Raw genomic sequence first — 23,006 nt, 5'->3', positions numbered from 1 at the left:
AGTTTGTGAAAACCGTCTTCCAAAGAATTTCATTTCCTAAAACATAAAAAACTAATTGAATATCAAATTTAATTCGCGCGTGTTCAGTTTTTGGATTAGACAATGGCCAAAAAATTCGTGAAAATGATTCTGAAAACCTAATGGATTTAGAAAACCTAATTTGAGAATCTTGAGCCCACCGAGTACAGTAGAAACTTTGCTTTGAATATTCTCAATTAATGAAATGAGAACCGTTAAAATAGCATTTCATACAATAAGGTAGAATCATCTTTCTTACTCAGTTTGTGAATACTGATGCTGTTCATTTTCATGAACTGTATCTATGTTTTTAAACTTTCTATTATTAAATTCTTATTAAACAGGTAATTATCGATACTAATGGTTACTAATCATTTAACGTTACTGAGTTATTGATTGCTTGTTTTATTTTAAGCTATTATTGTATGAAAATGCTAATGTAACGCTCCTACAGACGTACGTGCCCCAAAGATCGATACAGTAGAAATCATACACACACGACAGGCTCAACTGGCGTGCCCCAAGACTTATTAGAATACCAAATGCAAATGACATTTTATTCCAGAGCTAATTAAATTAATTCTGCCATCCATGTCAAATCCATGTTGTAGCGCTATCGCTATGAGTTCATAAAATTAGCTTTCATTGAGAGATTTAATTTCATTAATGAAAGCTGTAGTATTTCACACCCATCAAATCACTTAATAGACCCGTGTTTCCGCATTGGAGCAATAATTTGTAATGTTCAACGATTATGATGCTAATGATGATGACGTACCTCCACAGTATCCCTTGAAATCGCCACAACAGTCGTCCAGCTTTAAACAGGCGTGGTCGCAGTAGCACGGTTTTACATTTAAATCCGCCATCATTGCATTTGGCGGCACTTTTTGCACGACACAAGCGGAATCCCGGCCGCTACAGCAGAGTGCGGCATCGCGGCATGAGCCGCTACCACCATAAGCACCTGCCACAAAAAGTGCTACCAACTGTAACAACATCAAAGTCGTGCACATTTTTACTGCCTTCTATTTTTGTGTATGCCAGTTGCTTCGCACCAACTGGGCGAGAACGAGAACTTGTAGATTCCAACGGCAGATATGAAAAAGAGACACTTTAACTCAACCAATTACACCACTAATCTGCTTTCTTATCCTTACGGAACGGTGGTGACTTTGTCAAGCTTGCGGTATGCGGAGTCATAAATAGCGAGTCCGCAAAGTGAGCCATCAACTTAGATTTTATAGATCAATGTTTGCGATGAGGCAACTATTCAGCGCTTTTCTTGGGTTGATATTACGCATCTGGAAAAAGGAAATATGGAAATAAACTGAATTATTACCAGCATACGGTGTTGCTATAATATTTTAGAGAGAAGTCAATGGAGCATGCATTAAATGCTGTCTATGTTTGATACACTTTGAAAGCATTACAATACATTTTAACAACTGATGTAGCAAGGCTGAACATTTTTGAGTTTCTGTTCAATGCTTTACAGAATCTGGAAAGATAAAACCAACATTTTGGCTTTATTGATATCGTTTCTGTAGACTATGAGATGCACGTATTCACACGAATCTACCTACTAAGATAAAATGACCAACAGTGGATCCTCTAGTACGAGCACCGATTGTGTGTTATTCTACTATTTTAACCATGAAAGGCTTCTGATTTTTTACTGGTCATCATATTCAATGGATGGTTAGGATGCTAATTTGAAAACTAAGCTAGAAAACAAGAAAACAAATTTGACGTACACAGATCAGAGTGAGGCGTCATTATATGGAAAAAATGAAGCTTGATCTTACAAACCCATAACCAAGTTTTTTTTTGTTCCTTTCGAAACTCCAAACAATCCTTAATTTATTGGAAGTTGACTGGTTTTGTCTACGCTTGGCACATTGCATTTTAAACTTGTATTAAGCTTTGCATGGGAAAACTTATTTTTTTGCATTTTCCGTTCTAGAGAGCCCAACAAAGCCTAAACCATACGTTTTATCAAAAGGCAGTTTTTTTATACTTAACAACTTTGCCGAAGACACCAACAAGCTAGGATGTCCCTTTAAAATGCCCCAGCTGTTCAAAGTTGAGTATGTCGAATTAGATACTGAAAATTATTTTGTCTGCCAACTTTGCCAGTGTACCGCTGTCAGCCAGATTTCTATTATAATAAACTTCTGCAAATGTTGTAGATCCAACCTGTGCCTAGAACATTGACTCAAATTTGTTTGCTTAGTCCAGCTAAGTGTATAAACTCGATACGACAGGTTACTTTTGATAGAAATCCTTCTGACGCCGGTACACTGGTATTTATTTATTTATTTCGTCAAACAAAAGTAGACAACATATGTTTAAAAACTAACTTACATACTATATGCTATTTATACTAGTGGGAGCAAAAAAAAGAGTTTATACATAATTGAATAATAATTTCTTCACTTGACGGATTATTACAATGAATGTTTTCTATCGATTTAAATTGCGCGTTGAGTTGAAATATTGTTTTAATTTAGTTCTCGACATAGAAAAGTCAATTGCTTCACAGTGTTGGTTATACACTCACATCATTTGATTAATTGGCCCGTATTTAGCATAATTGTTTCGTTGATGATTTAAAGAAAACAAAGTCCGAGTTCGTAAATTTCTAGAAGGTACATAAAGATTTAGTTTTGATAATATTTCGGGTTAATCGACACGTTGAGATACGATATCGTTAACAAATGACATCATTGCGAATTCACGACGGGCTTTTAATGATTGGATGTCAATAAGTCTGCAGCGTTCGTCATATGATGGTAGGGGAAATGACGTCCATCGTAGATTACGAAGTGCATATAACAGGAATTGTTTTTGCACTGATTCTATTCTGTTTACATGTGTTGCAGAAAACGGAGACCATACAATGCTACAGTATTCTAAAAGTGACCTGACATAGGAATTATAAAGTGTTTTTATTGTGTATGGATCTTGGAAATTATAGCAGAAACGTTTTATAAAACTGAGCATGTTACTAGCCTTATTAATAATTGTATTGTAGTGATCAGTGAATGTTAATTTTGAGTCGAGAATGACTCCTAGGTCCCTAACTCGTTCACTTTTCTCTACTACCTGATCTCCTAAGGAAATCATATTGCTTGGCATGTTTCTTTTTCTGCCAAAAGCCATCGAACTACATTTTTTAACGTTTAGCTAAAGAAGGCTTTTTTTACACCAAATGTAAAAATATTTTATCTCGTTACGAAAAATATTTACATCATCAGCGTTTTTAATTTCAATGAAAAGTTTAATATCGTCGGCATAAATAAGAATTTTTACATGTTTTAGAATAAAAGAAATGTCGTTTACAAATAATATAAATAGTAGAGGGCCCAAGTGAGAGCCTTGAGGAACTCCTGAAGTTACCTGAATAGGTTTCGATATTCTACCTTTAAATTTGACTGTTTGTTGACGATCTGTCAAATACGATTCAATCCATTTGAGTAATTGTGGATGAATTCCAATTTTTCGTAACTTGAAGAGAAGCAGGGGTATATCAATGCGACCGAAAGCTTTACTGAAGTCAGTATATAAGGTTTCAACATAATTACCTTTATCCATTGCGTTCAAAGAGAAGTTAATAAACTCGAGTAAGTTAGTTGTTGTTGAGCGCCCTTTGAAAAAACCGTGTTGCGTTGGGGTAACTCTATTCTTTATTTGGTGGAATAACTTTTTGTTTATTATTGCTTCAAAAAGCTTAGGTATACAGGAAAGAATGGCTATGCCTCGATAGTTGCTAATGTCGGTTTTTTTACCAGATTTGAACACAGGCACTAGATATGAGTTTTTCCAGAATTTCGGGAAGCAACCGGATTCCAGCGACATATTGAAAATCAAGAACAGTGGGGAAGTTAGCTCTTTAGCTAAATGTTTCATGAATGCTGGCGGAATTCCGTCTGGTCCCGGACCTTTAGATGCATCCAGAGCTTTTAAAGTATCTTCAATTTCGCGTGCGCTGACATGTTCATTATTGAAATAGTTGGGAAACTCAGGAAAGTTGGTGAAGAATGTATAGTCACGATCAGATTCGGAGAAAGTTGTATAATTTTGTTGAAAAAAATCAGCAAATAGATCAGAGATGTATGCCGGGTTCTCTTCAACTTTGTCATGCAGTTGCATTTTTGAAGGAAAATTCTCAGATTTTAACTTTGATTTAACATATTTGAAAAATAAATTTGGACAGGATTTGATTTCAAGCTCAGTCTTTAATGTGAACTCTTCAAACGCGTTACTAATGGCATCGTTTAATTCGCCGCAAATGTTAAGATAAGTTGTTAAAGCATCACGATTTTTATGAGTTTTGTATTTTTTATGTGCTTTTTGTTTTTTGTTTTTTAAGTTTTTAATTTGTCTATTGTACCAGACTTAGTATTTGGAATTGCCATGACGTCTTATTCTTTTCAATGGTATTTCGCTAATAAATAAATCAGATAATATGTTATAAAAATTTTCTATAGCCGAATCGACGTTTCCGTCTTCAAACAATACATCTTGCCAGTTGATACTATTTAGTTTATGTTTTTATTCATCATAGTTTACTGACTGAAAGTCAAAAAAAATCTTCGAATTCATATTCGTCAGGTCTTTTATTCACATGCACAAATAAAGAAAACTATATTGCTGTATGATAAACTTCGTTCTTCCATAATGGTTGTAATGAATACGTCACACAAAAGTCTTCACTAATGTTGGACATTAACAGATCTAGATAACAATTTTGTCCATTTTTCACATGATTTATTTGATTAAGACCAAGACTAGAGGTTTTATCAAAAAGAAGTTGCAGCGTTTCATTTTCGCCAATAATAGGAAGTAAAATGCTATGGTTATCGATGTCCGGAATAAAATCAATGTTGCGTTGGTTGAAATCACCGTATATGTGGAGTTTTACTTCAGGTAACAGCTTAGATGCTCATTCTGTGCCGAACACGCATCAGTACTGGACGTGTTTGGTGATCGGTCCGATAGAGTATAAAACAAAAGACGTGTGAACAAGTGTTGGCATTGTTTGCCTGGTCGAGTGAAATAAATCCGGGTTCAAGGTCGTTCCTTTGTGCAACTGTTTCGCATCGTGACTGCCAGCTGGTGCGTAAGCCGATTTGGCTGCTGGCTGGATTGTGCTACAGCAGTGGACGAGACACAAACGAAGAAAAAGAAGAAGCCATCAGTGTCAGCGAGTCGTATCGCTGTGTGGAGTGATCTCACACCTGGCTCGCTGCTGGTGGCTGTTTGGTGCTGCTGTATTGGTGCTGCTGGCTGTAACGGCTGCTACTTCGAACGATCGGACAACCAACCTTACTGGAAGGGAGAAATAAAAAGGTACGTGTTCTTGTCAGCGCTAGTGCGCTAAACATAGCGCGATGGATGTAGATCCCTCGCCTCCCGCGCCACCATCCCCGAACCCCTCTGACCCTGACCCTTCTGTTACCCCCTCCCCTGTTCATTCTTCAGTCCCCCCTCGCCCCAGGCTTTACCCAGACGGAGCCCAGGGCAGCTATACTGTCTATTTTCGGCCAAAGGCGGGACCGAAATCGAAACAGTTGAACCTCTTGCAGATTTCTAAAGACCTGACGAAGGAGTACAAGGGCGTGACCGAAATTTCCAAGGTCCGGCCTAACAAGCTCCGTGTCGTGGTCGGTAACCTGAAAGAGGCCAACGATATAGCTTGCTCTGAGCTCTTCACACGCGAGTATCGCGTTTACATACCCGCACGAGACGTGGAGATCGACGGTGTCATAACCGATTCGAGTCTGTCCGTCGAGTGTATACTGCAAAGTGCCAAAGGGTGCTTTAAGAACAAAACGTGTCCCGAAGTAAAGGTGCTCGACTGCAAGCAATTGCGGTCAGCATCGATCATCGGTGGCAAAACAGTATACACTCCGTCAGACTCGTTTCGAGTTACGTTCGCCGGGTCTGCACTACCAAGCCACGTCTCGATCCACCGGGTTCGTCTCCCTGTGAGGCTCTACGTGCCCCGCGTCATGAACTGCCTGAATTGCAAGCAGTTAGGCCATACAGCCGCCTACTGCTGCAATAAGGCACGTTGTGGCAAGTGTGGGGAGTCTCATGCGGAAGATTCTTGCAGTGTTAACGCTGAAAAGTGTATTCACTGCGGAGAAAATCTGCATGAGCTCTCGACATGTGCGGTGTACATGCAGCGCAGGGATAAAATAAAACGGTCTCTCAAAGAGCGTTCAAAGCGTTCCTACGCTGACATGCTGAAGAAGACCGTTACCACTTCTCCCGTTACTTCGAACCCCTTCGATCTGTTGCCCTCTGAGGAAACCGATTCTGACGATTCACCAGCGGGAGCATCTTACGCCAATCCTGGGGAGTCTAGAAAGAGGAAAAATATTTCCTCTCCTAAACTTCCCAGAAAAGGTCCTAAGATTTCTCAAAGTGAAATGAAAATTACAAACAAACCAAACAGTGCTGCGGAAAAACCGAAGCAAACTCCTCCTGGGCTGGCAAATTTAAAGTCCCAGAAGGAGTTCCCAGCACTGCCAGGAACATCTAAAACCCCAGTTGCTCCTTTTACACTCCCAGTTGATGAAACAAACTCTGGATTAGTGAAATTTTCTGACATTGTGGACTGGATTTTTGAAACTTTCAATGTACCCGATCCAATTAAAATTTTTCTTACAGCATTCCTCCCAACAGTTAGATCATTTTTGAAGCAGTTGACTGCCCAATGGCCTCTCCTTGCAGCGATTGTATCCTTCGATGCCTAATTCAACTGCGTATATGAAGGATTCTATCTCTGTCTTACAGTGGAATTGTAGAAGTATTTTACCAAAAATTGATTCGTTTAAAGTTTTGATAAATAAAAACAAATGCGATGCATTTTCCCTTTGTGAAACTTGGCTTACTTCAAATATTGATCTCAACTTCCATGATTTTAATATTATTCGCCTTGATCGAGACACCCCATATGGAGGAGTACTTTTAGGGATTAAAAAGTGCTATTCTTTCTATCGTATTAACCTCCCCTCGATTCCAGGCATCGAAGTTGTCGCATGTCAAATGACAATACAAGGTAAAGAGCTTTGTATTGCCTCAATATATATTCCTCCCAGAGCACAGGTTGGGCAACGGCTGCTCTTTGATTTAATAGAACTTCTTCCCTCGCCACGTTTGATTTTGGGAGACTTCAACTCTCATGGCGTGGCTTGGGGTTCCCCATACAATGATAACCGCTCCTCTTTAATCTATAACCTTTGCGATGACTTCGACATGACTATTTTAAACAACGGTGAAATGACACGTATCCCGAAACCTCCAGCGCGCCCAAGCGCTTTGGATCTATCCTTATGTTCGACGTCGCTACGGTTGGATTGCACATGGAAGGTAATCCTCGATCCTCACGGTAGCGACCATCTGCCTATTCTTATTTCAATTACTAACGGGTCAACTCGCATGCGACCAATTGACATTCCGTATGACCTCACACGAAATGTCGATTGGAAGTTATACGAGGAAATGATTTCAAAAGCGGTCGAGTCGATTCAACATCATTCACCACTTGAAGAATACAACCTCCTCGCGGGCTTGATTCTCGACGCCGCGTTGCAAGCCCAAACGAAGAAATATCCCGGCGTAACGATCAAAGAACGGCCTCCCACTCCGTGGTGGGACCAAGAGTGCTCCGATGTCTACACGCAAAGATCCGACGCGTTTAAGGCCTACCAGACGGGAGGTATACCTGGCGACTATTTACGGTATTCGGAGCTTGATACCAAGCTTAAAAGCTTGGCTAAAGCAAAGAAACGTGGATATTGGCGTCGGTTCGTGAACGAGACGTCGAGGGAGACATCGATGAGCACTCTTTGGAACACAGCCCGAAGAATGCGGAATCGCGTAACGGTCAACGAAAGCGAGGAGTCTTCAAGTAGGTGGATATTTGATTTTGCCAGGAAAGTATGTCCGGACTCTGTTCCTGAGCAAAATATTGTTCGCGATGCGTCTCCGGGCCACGACGCGATAGAATCACCTTTTACGATGGCAGAACTTTCAGTTGCCCTCCTGTCCTGTAACAATAACGCGCCTGGATTAGATAGAATCAAATTCAACTTGTTGAAGAATCTACCCGGCAATGCCAAGAGGCGCTTGTTGAACTTGTTCAATAAGTTCCTGGAGCAAAACATTGTACCGCAGGATTGGAGGCAAGTGAAGGTGATCGCCATCCAAAAACCAGGGAAACCAGCTTCTAATCACAACTCTTATAGGCCGATTGCAATGCTATCCTGTATCCGGAAATTGATGGAAAAAATGATACTCCGTCGTTTAGACCACTGGGTCGAATCAAATGGTCTACTATCAGAAACTCAATTTGGCTTCCGCCGTGCCAAAGGGACGAATGATTGTCTTGCGTTGCTTTCAACAGATATTCAGCTGGCGTATGCTCGTAAAGAACAAATGGCGTCTGCGTTCTTGGACATTAAGGGGGCTTTTGATTCCGTTTCTATTGACATTCTTTCGGGTAAACTTCACCGACAAGGATTTTCTCCAATTTTGAACAATTTTTTGCACAATTTGTTGTCCGAAAAGCACATGCATTTTACGCATGGCGATTTGGCAACTTTTCGCATTAGCTACATGGGTCTTCCCCAGGGCTCATGTTTAAGCCCCCTTCTTTACAACTTTTATGTAAATGACATCGACGAATGTCTGGCAAATTCATGCACGATAAGACAACTTGCAGACGACAGTGTAATCTCTGTTACAGGAGCCAAAGCTGCCGATTTGCAAGGACCATTGCAAGATACCTTGGACAATTTGTCTGCTTGGGCTTTACAGCTAGGTATCGAATTCTCTCCGGAGAAGACTGAGATAGTAGTTTTTTCTAGGAAGCATGAACCTGCTCAGCTTCAAACACAATTAATGGGTAAAACGATTTCTCAGGTTTTGGTACACAAATATCTTGGTGTCTGGTTCGACTCTAAAGGCACCTGGGGTTGTCACGTGAGGTATCTGATGAAAAAATGTCAACAAAGAGTGAATTTTCTTCGTACAATAACCGGACAATGGTGGGGAGCCCATCCAGGAGACCTTATAAGGCTTTACCAAACAACGATATTGTCTGTTATTGAATACGGGTGTTTCTGCTTCCGCTCCGCAGCAAACACACATTTGATCAAACTGGAGCGAATACAATATCGTTGTTTGCGTATCGCCTTAGGTTGCATGCAGTCGACCCATACGATGAGTTTGGAGGTTTTAGCTGGAGTACTACCATTGAAAAACCGCTTCTGGAGCCTGTCTTCTCGTATTCTAATCAAATGTGAGGTCTTGAACCGTCCCGTGATTGAAAATTTTGAAAGGTTAATCGAACTTAATTCTCAAACCCGTTTTATGACATTGTATTTCAATCACATGTCCCAAAATATTAACCCTTCTTCGAATATTCCAAATCGTGTCGACTTATCAAATACTTCTGATTCTACTGTGTTTTTCGATACATCCATGATAGAAGAAACTCGTGGAATCCCGGATCATTTACGCGTGCAGCAGATCCCTAAAATTTTTTCCAATAAATATCGAAACATCAACTGCGACAATATGTACTACACTGACGGATCACTTCTTGATGGGTCCACTGGCTTCGGTATCTTCAATAACAATTTAACCGTCTCCCATAAGCTCGATAATCCTGCTTCTGTTTACGTCGCAGAATTAGCTGCAATTCAGTACACCCTAGGGATTATCGAAAAAATGCCCACGGACCATTATTTCATCTTTACGGACAGTCTCAGTTCCATTGAGGCTCTCCGATCGATGAAAGATGTTAAGCACTCTCCGTATTTCCTGGGGAAAATACGGGAACATCTGAGTGCTTTATCCGAAAAATCTACTCAGATTACCTTAGCGTGGGTCCCTTCTCACTGCTCGATACCGGGTAATGAGAAAGCGGACTCTTTGGCTAAGGTGGGCGCAACAAACGGTGATATTTATGAAAGACCAATTGCCTTTAATGAATTTTTCGCACTTGTACGTCAGAATACGATCATCAGTTGGCAAAATGCTTGGACCAGAGGGGAATTGGGAAGGTGGTTACATTCCATAATCCCCAAAGTATCGACGAACCCGTGGTTCAAGGGGTTGGATGTAGGTCGGGATTTCATTTGCGTGATGTCCCGGCTTATGTCCAATCACTATAGATTTGACGCGCTCCTCCGTCGTGTTGGGCTCGGGGAAAGTGGTATCTGTGCCTGTGGTGAAGGTTATCACGACATAGAGCATGTGGTTTGGTCATGCCCTGTACACCGTGACGCCAGGTCTAAATTAATAACTTCCCTGCAGGCCGAGGGTAGACAGCCGGCTGTTCCTGTTCGTGATGTCTTGGCGAGCCGTGACCTATCCTACATGTCCCTTATATACGTTTTCCTGAAATCCATCCACGCCCCAGTCTAGTCCCGTTCCCCTCCGTCTACACCCAACAAAACGACAAGAACACGTTTGAACCTTAAGCACAAAACCAGCAACCAGACCCCGCACAACAGAACCAGGACCCAAGGACTACGAGCCTCTGTCCCAACTCACGACATCGTGGCTCAGCAGAACGAATCCATACATGCCATTCGACGATTATCAGACGACCATTGAACAACAAAACACTGATTGGAAATCCCATGCTAGTTTTAAGTTAGACTTAATTTCAGCTCGTAGTCGGCAGCGAGGATAAAAAATTTGCTTTAGTTTTTAAGTCATCAGATATAATTGGCGCCGTTAAACATTAAATTGTATTTGTGCCGTGTCAAATAAATGTTATGTGAAGAAAAAAAAAACAGCTTAGATGCAATATTTTCAACAACATGAAGAAACTTTTCAAAGATTTCATTCCGCGCATTATTTGAAGGGAAATAGACAGAGACAAATACGTGTGTCTCTCCTGCTAGTTCTGCTTTCACCCAAACATGTTCGAACTCTTTAAACTGAATGGTGTCGATAAGCGCTGAATTAAAGTCTACTGACACCGCAATCAACACACCACCACCGGATTTCATTTCAGATAATTGATAGTTACGGTCATTTCTATAGACATTATATCGGCAACCGAAGACTTCTTCGCTGCGAACACCCTCATCCCAGCTGGTTTCGGTTGCTAAAATAACAGAAAATGAACAGGATAGTACATTTTTTTGAATTTCGTTAATTTTGTGAGCGCCTCGCATGCGGTTAAAATTTTGGCAATATACAGAGATCTCGGTAGTGGTGGGGTGTTCGAGTGAAGAAGCTGAAGAATGAGAGTCATTATTAACAGAATGTGTTTACCAGAGCAGAGGAGGTCGCGTCATTTCCTACATCTCTAGGTTGAACAAAATTATCACCAGCAACGGTCCTCTGATGAGTGAGTCAATTGCGTTGAAGACACGAGTGCCTAGATGAGCACGCGATGCATTGTGAAGTAGGAAGGTGTGCAGGATCGCTGATCATCTGGGGTTGAGAAAGTGAAAACTCGTCGTTCGCCGGGTATGGGTTAAGAGTTTCGCCTCTTTGAAATTGAATCGTAGGAATGAAGTTAGATTGAGGTCTGGAGAATCGGTCTTTCGCTGCTGCAAGAAGCACTCTGTCAGGTGGTAACAGTTGATTTGCATGGAAACGATTAGAGTTGGTGTGTTGTTGATTATTGTAGGAGTTGGTGACGTTATTCTGTTGCCTGTTGGCCATGTTATAGTTGGGGCTATTATTATTATTCCAAAAACTGTCGTTGGCGTGACGGTTGTGGTTGGTATATCTACGGTTACTATTGGTGTTGAAGTTGTAGTTGTTTCGATTGGTACTTTGATGGTTATTATCGAGATTTCTGTTGAAGTTGAGGTTGCGATTCTGGTTCTGATTGTTGTTGTTATTGTTGAAATAGTTCTTATTGTTGCGGTTGTTGTTGGAATTGTTATTATTATTGTAGTAATTGCTGTTGTAGTTATTTCTATTGTTATTGACAAAGTTGTTGTTATTATCGTTGTTGTTGTTGTGAATGATATGGTTATGCCTAGGGTTGTTGTTTCTGTTGTAATTATTTCGCCTATAATGATTTCGTCTTCTGGCCCTCCGTTTTCTTGCTTTGTCAGCTTGTTTTTGCTGATGCATAATACGGTGTAATTTTGTATCGTACGCTGTCCAGTCCTGTTTCCAAACTTTTCTCGAGCCAAGGAAACGCCATCCACTGTTTGGAAGATCATTTGAAGGCTGGCCGGCCATAGTTATTTCCTCTGACACACTTAGATAGCCAATGCTGTTTTCGATGGGCATCATTCTTGGCGTGTACTCAGAAATTCTGCTGCTAATTATTCGAAATTCTTCCAAGATTTCAGGAACACTACATTGAGTCTTAGAAGTGCCCACATCGATCAAATTTTCATTAACAGCTTCAAGCTGTTCGTCGACTTTATTAGTTATTTCATCAATATGACTGGTCAGCTTATTTGTAATCGAGTTGCTAAGTATCCCAAGCGACTCAGTCATGTTAACTTTAGCGGAAGTTATAGCATCGTCGAAAAGTGTCGTCACGTGGTTATTGATTTGTCTCACTACTTTTGTAGGAGAGTTCACTTTTTAACAGACGAAAGCTCCTGTTTTAGTTCATCGAATAGAGTTTCTTGTCGTTCGAGTGCCTCTTGAACGATTCCAATTTTCTGCAATGTCGACGTGGCAGATGCAATGTAGTGTTGGCAGAAAAAAAAAGATAATAAATAAATAATAATGGATAATGGATCCTCTTTTCTTTTCCCCTATTCACAATAAAGGATATACGGAATCAAATTGCATCATTTTCAAATGGCTGTTACTTTTTATTCATTAGGTATTTTCTATTGAACATTTGGGTGAAATCTGTTCAATGTGTATTGTTGACACTGTGTAAGTTGAACTCACCTGCCACACTCAACATATTTTTCACGTTATTGTTACGTGAAATTTTCTATACTTGTTCATTTTCTGTCATTTTGCATGGTTTATGTGACAAACATAACATCTACGTGAAAATCACAGGCATACCATGTTTTATCACGTAGCATCTACGTCAACATGGCAACGTCGAACAGAATGAAATATCGCGTGAACTCTCCGTCCCGAGCAGGACAAAATATCATTCCAATATCACAACCAGGTATTGGAAACACACCTCTTTTGATCTTAATATGGTTTACATAGTTGGTAAAATAACAAAAAATAATACCAAAATATTGTTCCTCCAAGACTATATGAATAACAAAGCTTTATATTTCAATAACAAACCAAAAATTTGCTTTGAAAATCGCGAAAATGACCGATTCAATACTTTCAACTTATTGAAAACAAAATGCATAACTGAATATATTATAAATAATCAATGACGAACAATTTTCACTTAAAAATTTACTTTAAATCAGATATATAAATTCAACTCAAATATCTTATTGAAGGCATGTCGAGATATGATATCAAAATTTTATGATATTTTCATATGCATGTTTGAGACGTGAATATCTTTCGAATAACACGATAAGTCCTCATAGCTTAATATACTATATACTATTGATGAGTTATGATTTTGTTATGCTCTCCTGCCCGGGGTGCGAGAATACACAGAAATCAAAATGGCGAAGTTGTTGCCTGGTTCAGTCTTTGAACATAAAAAGGAATTTCTCGATGACTTGCCAATAAGTGAGCTTCAGAAAAACCATTGGAATCCGACATCGAGTCTTGAGCTTACAGATTTTACACTGATTCAGTTCAAATGGCAAGGAATTACCTGAACATAAGCAGTTGCAGCTAACAGTAATTATCGCCGGCGAGAGTCGCAATATCATTTTGTCATTTTGTATGTTAGTTCATTTACGAATTGGCGATTCTGCATGCCCGTGCGACTTATCAAACAACATATTTGGATAATTTCTAAAAACTATTTCTAGTCTCTCAAAAATTTGGGAAACCACAATTGAAAATTATTCGTTGTATCAAACGTGGTAGCTATCAGACAATCAAATGCTTTTCACTTTGCCGGTAGTTGATTTCTACGTGAAACTCACATGAAATGAATATGTCTGCTGAATAAGATTCACAGGATAAATCATATCTCCAGTTCATGATGAACTCAAATGACAATCACGTAAAATCCACGTGAAAATGACAGTGGAAAATATTCACATAACTTTTCCGGTAATTATAACGTGAAAAATATTTTGAGTGTAGTGCAATCGTTGCGAAGATGGAGTCGGAAGCACAAAAAGGCGGAAAGAAATTTTGCGCACATACCGTAAAGCGCCCTATTTCTGCGCGGTTCCTAATTCTGCGCACTTCATATTAAAATGTTAAAAAAATATCAATTAAAAGCAGATTTTCAAAAATGAAGTTTAGAAGTGATTTCCTATATATTAACTGTTAACTTTCTGCTTATGTTTCCTTTTTTACTAAACAGCATCAACATTTTGAATTAGGAGCCGCGCAGAATTAGGGCGCCTCACGGTACCTCGAAAATCCGAATCTTTCTCATCGTACAATCAGCAGGAAACTGGCAATGGTTCAATCTACGGTAACTCGAGTTTTAAATCGGTACAACGAGCGTTTGACCATCGACCGGGAAAAAGTGGCCAAGTGTAAGCTCGAAAGATGTTCTAGAGTGGTACGAGACTAAAGATGTCAATTTCCTACCGAAGCATCTCAGTCCCCGAACGCACTAGAACTGCAGCCAATCGAGAAGTACTGGGCCATCATGAAGCAAGCACTTCGAAAACATCCTAAGGAAGAGGAGGATATGAAGAGAAAATGGATTTCCACACAAAAAATACAGTGGGTCCAAACGTTGTACAAGACCTTATGAGCAATGTTAAGAGTAGAGTTCGTGCACTTGGATATAGGGATAAAATTGAATAAAACGAACAGTAAGAAAACTAAACAACATGTTTTATGTTACTATCTGAAAGTTAGAAGGCGATTGGTTGGATGAGTGAAATTTAACAAATAATATTTGTAATACAATTTGATTCCCTTCACCACTTAAGGTAAACTAAATTTCCCTGAGTGGTATTGTGTATAAAGAAAGAGTAAAAAGGATCTAACATGGGAACGTTATTAAACACAGCATACGATTTAGCACAGACAAACTGGTATAGTCAAAAATTCGAAATAGGTTATGAGTTTTATTATCGTCAAGTTTGTCCTATTATCATCAGGAGTGTGAATGAAGTCATAGAAAACTAACATAGAACTCTTGCAGAAAGAATTTCTTCAATATGAAGAATCATCATGCAAGAGATTAAAGATTTAAATATATTGCTCACAGAAGAATCAAACACTATCCTTTAAGCCTATGTGGTCCCCGTAGCTCTGTAGTAGTAGCGATTTCGGTCGGCTAGCTCTCCCACACGGTTGTGATATCAGGGTTCGATTCCCGATCGAGTCGAGGAACTTTTCGAGCTGGAAATATTCTCGACTCAGCACTGGGGCACGGTGTATCGTTGTACTTATCCTACACATGCAAAATGTGCCAAAAACAATATCGATAACGAATTCTCTCAACTAATCTAGGTGATCGAGACCGCTATTAGCTCCTCCAAGCCTAAGCGTGCGATATTGTTTTTTTCCTCTAAGCCTATAATCTCGACCGAATCAAACAGGAGAAGGCCCTGGCCTCTGGATTCTATGCTTTATAAAAATTCACATTTCAAGTGTTTTTTCCTCAGTTTTTTTCGTGTGTGTAGTGTGAATGCTGCTCAATTTATGATTGTTGTTTAGGCGAATTAGCACCTCACGCACAACATTTGAAGGGCATTTTGGTTACAATTCAAATGATCTTCTATAATTGAGAAATAAATTGCATCGCGCGAAGGTAAACAAAGTAACCAGTGTCTGGCAAACTCAGATGCGTGACGTGCAATGATCTATAGATTACTGAACGGTGACGTCATAAAAAAGGGTTGTTTACATGGACTTGTAAAGCTTTCCCAGCTGGTCTCTAGGTACGATGCTGGCCTAACAAGCCAGTCGTCGTATGTTCGAGTCCCGGCTCGGGAGAGACTGTTAGTGTCAGTAAAATCGTAGCGCTAGCCCCGCAATTGTCCTGTACACTTCACAGTCGGCTGCGAAGTCTGTGTATAGCAAAACAAAGCTTTCGGCTCGAGTGAAAAAAATGTTAAAAAAATACGTTTCCAACAATAAACTTCTGCTTCTTCAGTTTCCGGGTAAACTTGATTGACCAAATAGTCCACGATTTAGTCGCCGTCACCGAAGCTGGGATGTCGTCTATATTAACCCTCTAGTGCCCAAGTTAATTTTCAGACTGACTTCGAAAAAATCACTATGAAACTTTTGAAACATTTTTTAAGTATTGATTGAAGCTTTTTAGAGGTGTGACTGAGGACCGTCTGAAGGCGGCACTGGGCACTAGAGGGTTAAGGTGTGTTTCATATGAGCCGTTGAGAGCAAAAGTGGTGAATGTGCCATTAAATGAATTTTTCAGGAGACGCGATAAACGAAAACATTCAAATAGTAAATTATTTTCAACAATTTTTTTCCAACATAACTGCAGTAAATCATTGCTGGAAAGGTTTCAAAAGACGGTACATAAAAGCATAACATGTTCTGGTAGAAAAACTTATACAAACTTCAATGAAAAAACATTTACCACTTTTGTTCTATGGGAAAAATAATGACAAACGGAAACGTTGAGAGCAATAGGGTTACATGTCCAGTCTGAGCATGAAGGATGCATTATAGCTCGCTTATCTTAGGACATAGAACATGCATGTCTTTAGCAGAGTTGTCCAAGTGATTGAATACTATAGGATGATGATCTTTTTGTTAAGGAATTATGTCACTTCGTGACGCTAGTGTATATGTATTTGGTAACAGAAGAGATTTTACATAATATAGATCGGCAAGGGCCAATCATTTTCCTTCTCGAAGTAATTTCGAATTAAAACAGGAAGCTTTAGGAACACTTTTGAAAATTGACATTTTACGCTACTTCCGGATCTTCCGGTGAACCATCTAGTGGCCACCTTGAACCACCTTTCGATCAAAAGATCATTTCGTTTCTAGTCAATCCCACAGAAGCAGTTTCGAAAATACTAGGAAGCTCTAGGATCACTTTAAAAAATTGACCTCAATTACGGTATTTCTGGATCTTCCAGAAGGCTATCCGGCCTGCTTAAAGCCCAACCTGGGTCCAGTGTATAAATATATATATATATATATATATATATATATATATATATATATATATATATATATATATATATATATATATATATACATATATATATATATATATATATATATATATATATATATATATATATATATATATATATATATATATATATATATATATATATATATATATATATATATCTACATCAAAGACATCAGAGTGTTATCTTCTAAATTGGCCACAGCGTACGAGTTGATACTGAAATACGTTGAATTCTTTCTGTTACAGAATAGTGACGGGTACACTAGCGCCACGTAGTGAGAAAATTCCAAAGCAGACAGATCTTCATCTGAAAGTACTCAATCACTTGACCAACATGGCTGGAGACATGATTGTTTTCTATCCTAAGATCCTCGACTTACATTTAATCTAACATGCACAGACTGGACATGTACCACTTTTGCTCTCAACGAAATGGTGATTACGTCAATACCAAAAATTGTTTTGGCTGTAACTTTGGTTTAGGTTATCAGATCTCGGTTATTCTTGGATATTCTAGTACGTTATTGCGTTCTGCATCAATTCATGCAAAAAACCCAAAAAGTGTAAAAATGGCACATGTACCACTTTTACTCTCAACGGCTCATATGGGTTTATGTACCCGACAGACAGGATTTTTTTCTGTATAGCCCTTTTTTTGCTTGGTGGTAACGAATTCGCAAAGGCGGAGAGTTGTCCGATCTTTTTCGTACTCGTATCATTCATTTTCACTCCTATCGCTAAGTGGTGAATGGTAAAAAATCTAACACCTTGTAAAAAACCCGTGGGAAGTGTCAAAAAAATGGGGTTAATTTTTGTGTGGAATGATTTACGTGTAGGGCAGGGATGCTACATATATAGACTTATTCGTATTTTACAGACTTTTGGATACACAGATATACAGTTTTTCAAAAAAAAAATAGTACAGATTTACAGATTTTTCAAAAATGACATTATTTTTATGAACATTCCATACTTTAATGCATTAAATTAGACAAATTAAACATATTTCCAATTCACACACATTTCAGTTTAAAAATAGTTTTTGAATATCATAAAAACTTAGCAAAATACTAAGTTCTCTATGTTTAGATAATACAGATTTCTTTACAAATATTTTTGTTCCAGATACAGATGCTCAGATTTTTATTTATTTATTTCGTCAAGCAAATGTAGACTACAATTATAATAATACAATGTTTTCTTATATTCTATACATTATTTCCAGTAGTTAGTCGTTTTTTGATTTGATATCTGTCCATAGTGATGTCGATATTTTCGCAGTGCTGATTATAGTGACGCATCATGCGATTTATTGGGCCATTTTTGAGTAGTTAGTTCTGTGAGAGCTTTCCGAAAATATTTTACGTTTTCTTAATTGACGACTGGGTGCATAAAAATTTAGTTGCGATAATAATTTAGAAGATTGCACGCGTTGAGAACTAAGTTTTTTAAGTGATTATATGTCTATAAGCATGCAGCGTGCTTCATATGATGGTGAGGGAAATGCTGTCCAATTTAGCTTACGAAGCGCATACAAAAGAAATTGTTTTTGGACAGATTCAATACGTTCTTCATGTGTTACAATATAAGGATTCCATACAACGCTGCAATATTCCAGAATTGGTCGGACGTATGTAATATATAATAGTTTGATTGTGTATGGGTCTTGGAAATTATGACCGAAGCGTTTTATAAAGCTCAGCATACTATTTGCTTTGTTGATTATTGTGTTATAATGTTCTATGAATGTAAGAGTCTAAGACTACGCCTTACGGTTTTGCATTTTTCTACTGGTTGGATTCCTAAGAAAATGTCTGTTGGTGGTGTTACTGTTTTTCTGCTAAAGGCTATTGAATTAGATTTTTTAATGTTGAGTTGCAATAGACTTTTGTTGCACCAAGTATAGAATACATTAATTTCATTCTGGAATATTCTTCTGCATTGTTTATTTCTATAAAGAGCTTTATGTCGTCAGCATATACAAGCACATGTATTGATTTAAGAAGAAAGGAAAATGTCATTCACGTATAATATAAAAAGAAGAGGGCCCAGGTGAGAACCTTGAGGAACCCCGGAAGTTACTTCTATTGGGTTTGAAAAGAAAATTTGAAAGCGGACTATTTGTGTTCGTTTTGTTAAGTATGACTGCAGCCATTCCAAAAAATGTTGTTTCCATTCCGTATTTTTCGAGCTTGAAGAGCAATAAAGGTATGTCGATTCTGTCAAATGCCTTGCTAAAGTCCGTATAAAGAGCTTCTACGTGGTTGCTGTTGTCCATTACAGTCAAAGTGAAAGTTATGAATTCCAAAAGATTTGTGGTAGTAGATCGGCCTTTATAAAAGCCGTGTTGTTGAGTTATAATTTGGTTTTTCACTTGCTGAAAGATTTTTTTATTAATGATGGGTTCAAATAATTTTGGAATGCATGAAATAATGGTAATTTCACGATAATGACGAATGGCAGATTTAGCGCCAGATTTGAAAATTGGCACTGAATATGAGATTTTCCAAAGTTCTGGAAAAATTCCATTCTTCAGTGACATATTAAAGAGGTATAGTAAGGTGTTGATAGTTCTTCTGCCAAGTTTTTGAGAAAAATTGGAGCTATTCTGCCAGGTCCAGGACCTTTCGTAGCGTCTAAATTTTTAAGTGCGTTCTGAATTTCAAATTCAGATATATGATTGACAGATAAAGAATTCGAATATTCAGAAAAATACGAGAAATATTCGCGGTCGCGGTCTGTTTCGTTAAATGTGGTGTATATTTCTTGAAAAAAAAGTGGCAAAAAGACTGCATATTTCATTACTAGTGTGTCCTACATTACTGTCAAGATGCATTCGTGAAGGAAAGTTGTTACTTTTTAGTTTGGTTTTTCGTAATTCAAGAAGTTCTTAGGGCAAGACTTGATTTGATGTTCGATTTTACGATTATGTTCTTCATGTGCAATTTTAGTGGCCGCGTCAAGTTGACAGCAAATTTATTGGTAATTTTGAAGATTTTCGCTATTGTTGTCTTTTTTGTATATTTTATGTGCTTTTTGTTTTCTATGTTTTAGGTTCTTCAATTGTGGATTATTGTCCGTCTTCTTTTTTTAAGTGGTACATTTTCTGATATAATTTGATTAATTATTACATAAAATTTTGGTACTTCTTCGTTGATATTTCCTTCTTCACAAATTATACTACGCCAATTAATTATGCGAAGTCTACGTTTGACTTGTTCGAAGTCAGTTTTGTGGTATTCCGGTACATCCTCGTACTCGCAGTCGCTAGGGTACGAAGTGTTATTCATTACTATTGGAAATTCAATTGCTGTGTGAAATGCTTCATTTTTCCAGATGGGAGTCAATGATGCATCTACACAGAAGTCTTCAGTGCAGTTTGTGAATAATAGGTCTAAATATGCATTATGTTTGTTTTTGACATGATTGATTTGATATAGACCGAGTTCTGAGGATTTGCCAAAAAATACTGCAGTGTTCGTTTTCGCCTACGACTGGAAGTAAGATAGATTCATTTTCAATGTCTACAATAAAGTCTGCATTACGTTGGTTGAAATCGCCATAGACGAAGGGAAATTATAGATTTGAATGTGGTAACCATGGTGTAGGGTCGTAACTATTTATGTGTCATGAATTAGTCTTATAAAAGTTCATCACTTTTTATGGGACACTTGCCATATGTTTTGCGAGTCCGTTTATTTTTTTTTTGCGTTTTCTGCGATAAAATTTTGAAAATTTCAGCTATCAAAAGTAGTTAACCGAAATCTTCTTTTCATGCCCTAATACTTCTTGTTGTATTTTATAATTCATTTTTATTAATCTCACGGAATAGTTGCCCTGCAATTTTGTTGTAATAACTTAATTCAATCAATGTTTTCAGCCGCCGAAAGCAGCACAATAACAACTATTGATATGTCGTGAATTAGTCTAATATAATTTCCTCTTTTTTTTTTTAACACAACATAACGGACACTTACCGTATGTTTTTCGAATCTATTCTCATTATTTTTCGCGTTTTCTGCGTTAAAAATTCGAATATTTCAGCTATGGAAGGCAGCCAACCAAGATCTTCTTTACATGCCCTAATGCTTCGTATTGTATTTAATAATTCATTTTTATAAATTTCACATTATATCATAGCCGGATTTAAGAAGGGGACCGGGGGCCGGGCCCTGGCCCCCCGCATTTTTAAGCCCCAACAAATCGAGAATTTTTTTTTACTTTATCAAAAATGAGCTTCAATAAAAAGTTCGATTTACAGCAAAAAAAAAATGAACAGACCATTTCAATCTGAAACCGTGCGCCAATATCACAACTACATCCATAAGAGTTCACCTTGGATTCTCTTGGAATGACACATATTAACACACCATTTGAATCGAACCAGCGCGCAAGCAGAGAAAGAAAAAAACCCACAAATTTTTTAATGCATTGCTGTTGCTTACTTGTCCGAATCAGAGATACCAGATGTGCTTTTCAAAATTTTCAGAGTCCGTGTGCAAGTTTTAATGACCTGCAGATCTGTGTAGTTTTTTCCTAGTTTCTGTAGATTATTGTCAGGGTCTCCTTATATTTGCGCAGTCTTTCTCAAATTGTGTGCAAATTTTTGCCTATGGATCGCAATTTTTTCGAATTGCGGTAAGTTTTTTTTTCAGATATCAGAAAAAACTTCCGGTTTTCGAGCAGTTGCAGGCATCTTTCAAAAACGTCTGGCACCTCTGGACCAAATCTCGTATTCATACGATAAAAAACGGGTTTGTTTTATTTTGGGGCCCCCACTTAAAACTGGGCCCGGGCCCACACAATCGTAAATCCGGCTCTGCATTATATGTACATGATCATATCTATATTGCTACGTTAATCCAATTTAATCATGTTCATATCATTTATCAAATAAATCCTGATCAATAACCCACCCCACTAACAAAAACTCCCTGGTCTTTGTAGGGATCCAGTGGTATACACGGTCTCTAGCAAAGCGAAGACTACATTCTAACATTCCCTACTTATTGAAGGATTCGTGCGGCGCAGGCACAACTCGAAATTTATAGTTCCAAGAGAAACCGGATTGGAAAATCACCGCTTAAAATTACCTTCATCACATCCACGAAAACTACGAGCAAGTTAAAACCAGTTTTTTTTATCTTTGGAGCATGCTTTTGATTTGAATTCCAAAGACACATTAACTTATAACTCAGAATTTTTTGTGAATTTTTGAAACAAGTCTTCGTGAAATGAACGCTAACATGGTTTGAGATCAAAATTTCAAAATGGAAAAAATTTGATTTGTGCTAGTGTTGCACGAAACCGACGATATCGAACTTGACTGTAAGGACATGGCCGGCGCCGTTATTGGTCTATAAAAAATCGGGTCATTGAATGATGCACTTCGAGGAAGAATTACCACTCCCAGTCGTGTGCATCTTGAGTGGCTCGGACCCATCGCGGAGTAGTAACCATTGATATGTACAGTCAGAACCAAGCTAAGTTATAATCTCGACCGAATCAAACAGTGTTAGTTAGCATAGCAATCCATTCACTACCGACCGGCCGGTGTACTCTAAGGAGCTCAACTGTGAACACCTGTAACCTCGAAGGTAGTGATTCGACAGAAAGGCAGTAAACCCGTCGAAATGGTTTCTAATTATCGGCTGCTGCACCCACGTTATCAATATCAACCCAGTTCCCGTGGCGAAAATAATAAATCCTAACACGAGATAAATCATTCAATTGGCTTCGAGGTACAATGCTAGTCTAACAAGCCAGCTGTGTGTATCAGTAA

General features: G+C 38.4%; 1 protein-coding gene across 3 annotated transcripts in view; it reads right to left on the bottom strand.

Annotated features, from left to right (window-relative positions):
• LOC129724439 (somatomedin-B and thrombospondin type-1 domain-containing protein-like) overlaps positions 1–23,006 on the bottom strand; it is a 113,616-nt gene that overhangs the window by 59,691 nt on the left and 30,919 nt on the right. For all 3 annotated transcript variants that reach the window (XM_055679355.1, XM_055679354.1, XM_055679356.1), the window contains one exon: positions 797–1,322. In XM_055679355.1, the coding sequence (XP_055535330.1) occupies positions 797–1,034 (238 nt within the window). In that variant the 5' untranslated portion in view covers positions 1,035–1,322. The remainder of the gene's footprint in view (positions 1–796; positions 1,323–23,006) is intronic.

Source organism: Wyeomyia smithii, chromosome 2, assembly GCF_029784165.1.
Source record: "Wyeomyia smithii strain HCP4-BCI-WySm-NY-G18 chromosome 2, ASM2978416v1, whole genome shotgun sequence".
Classification (NCBI taxonomy): Eukaryota; Metazoa; Arthropoda; class Insecta; order Diptera; family Culicidae; genus Wyeomyia; species Wyeomyia smithii.
The sequence above is the reverse complement of the archived record's forward strand: the minus strand, read 5'-3'. Positions and strand labels throughout refer to the sequence as shown.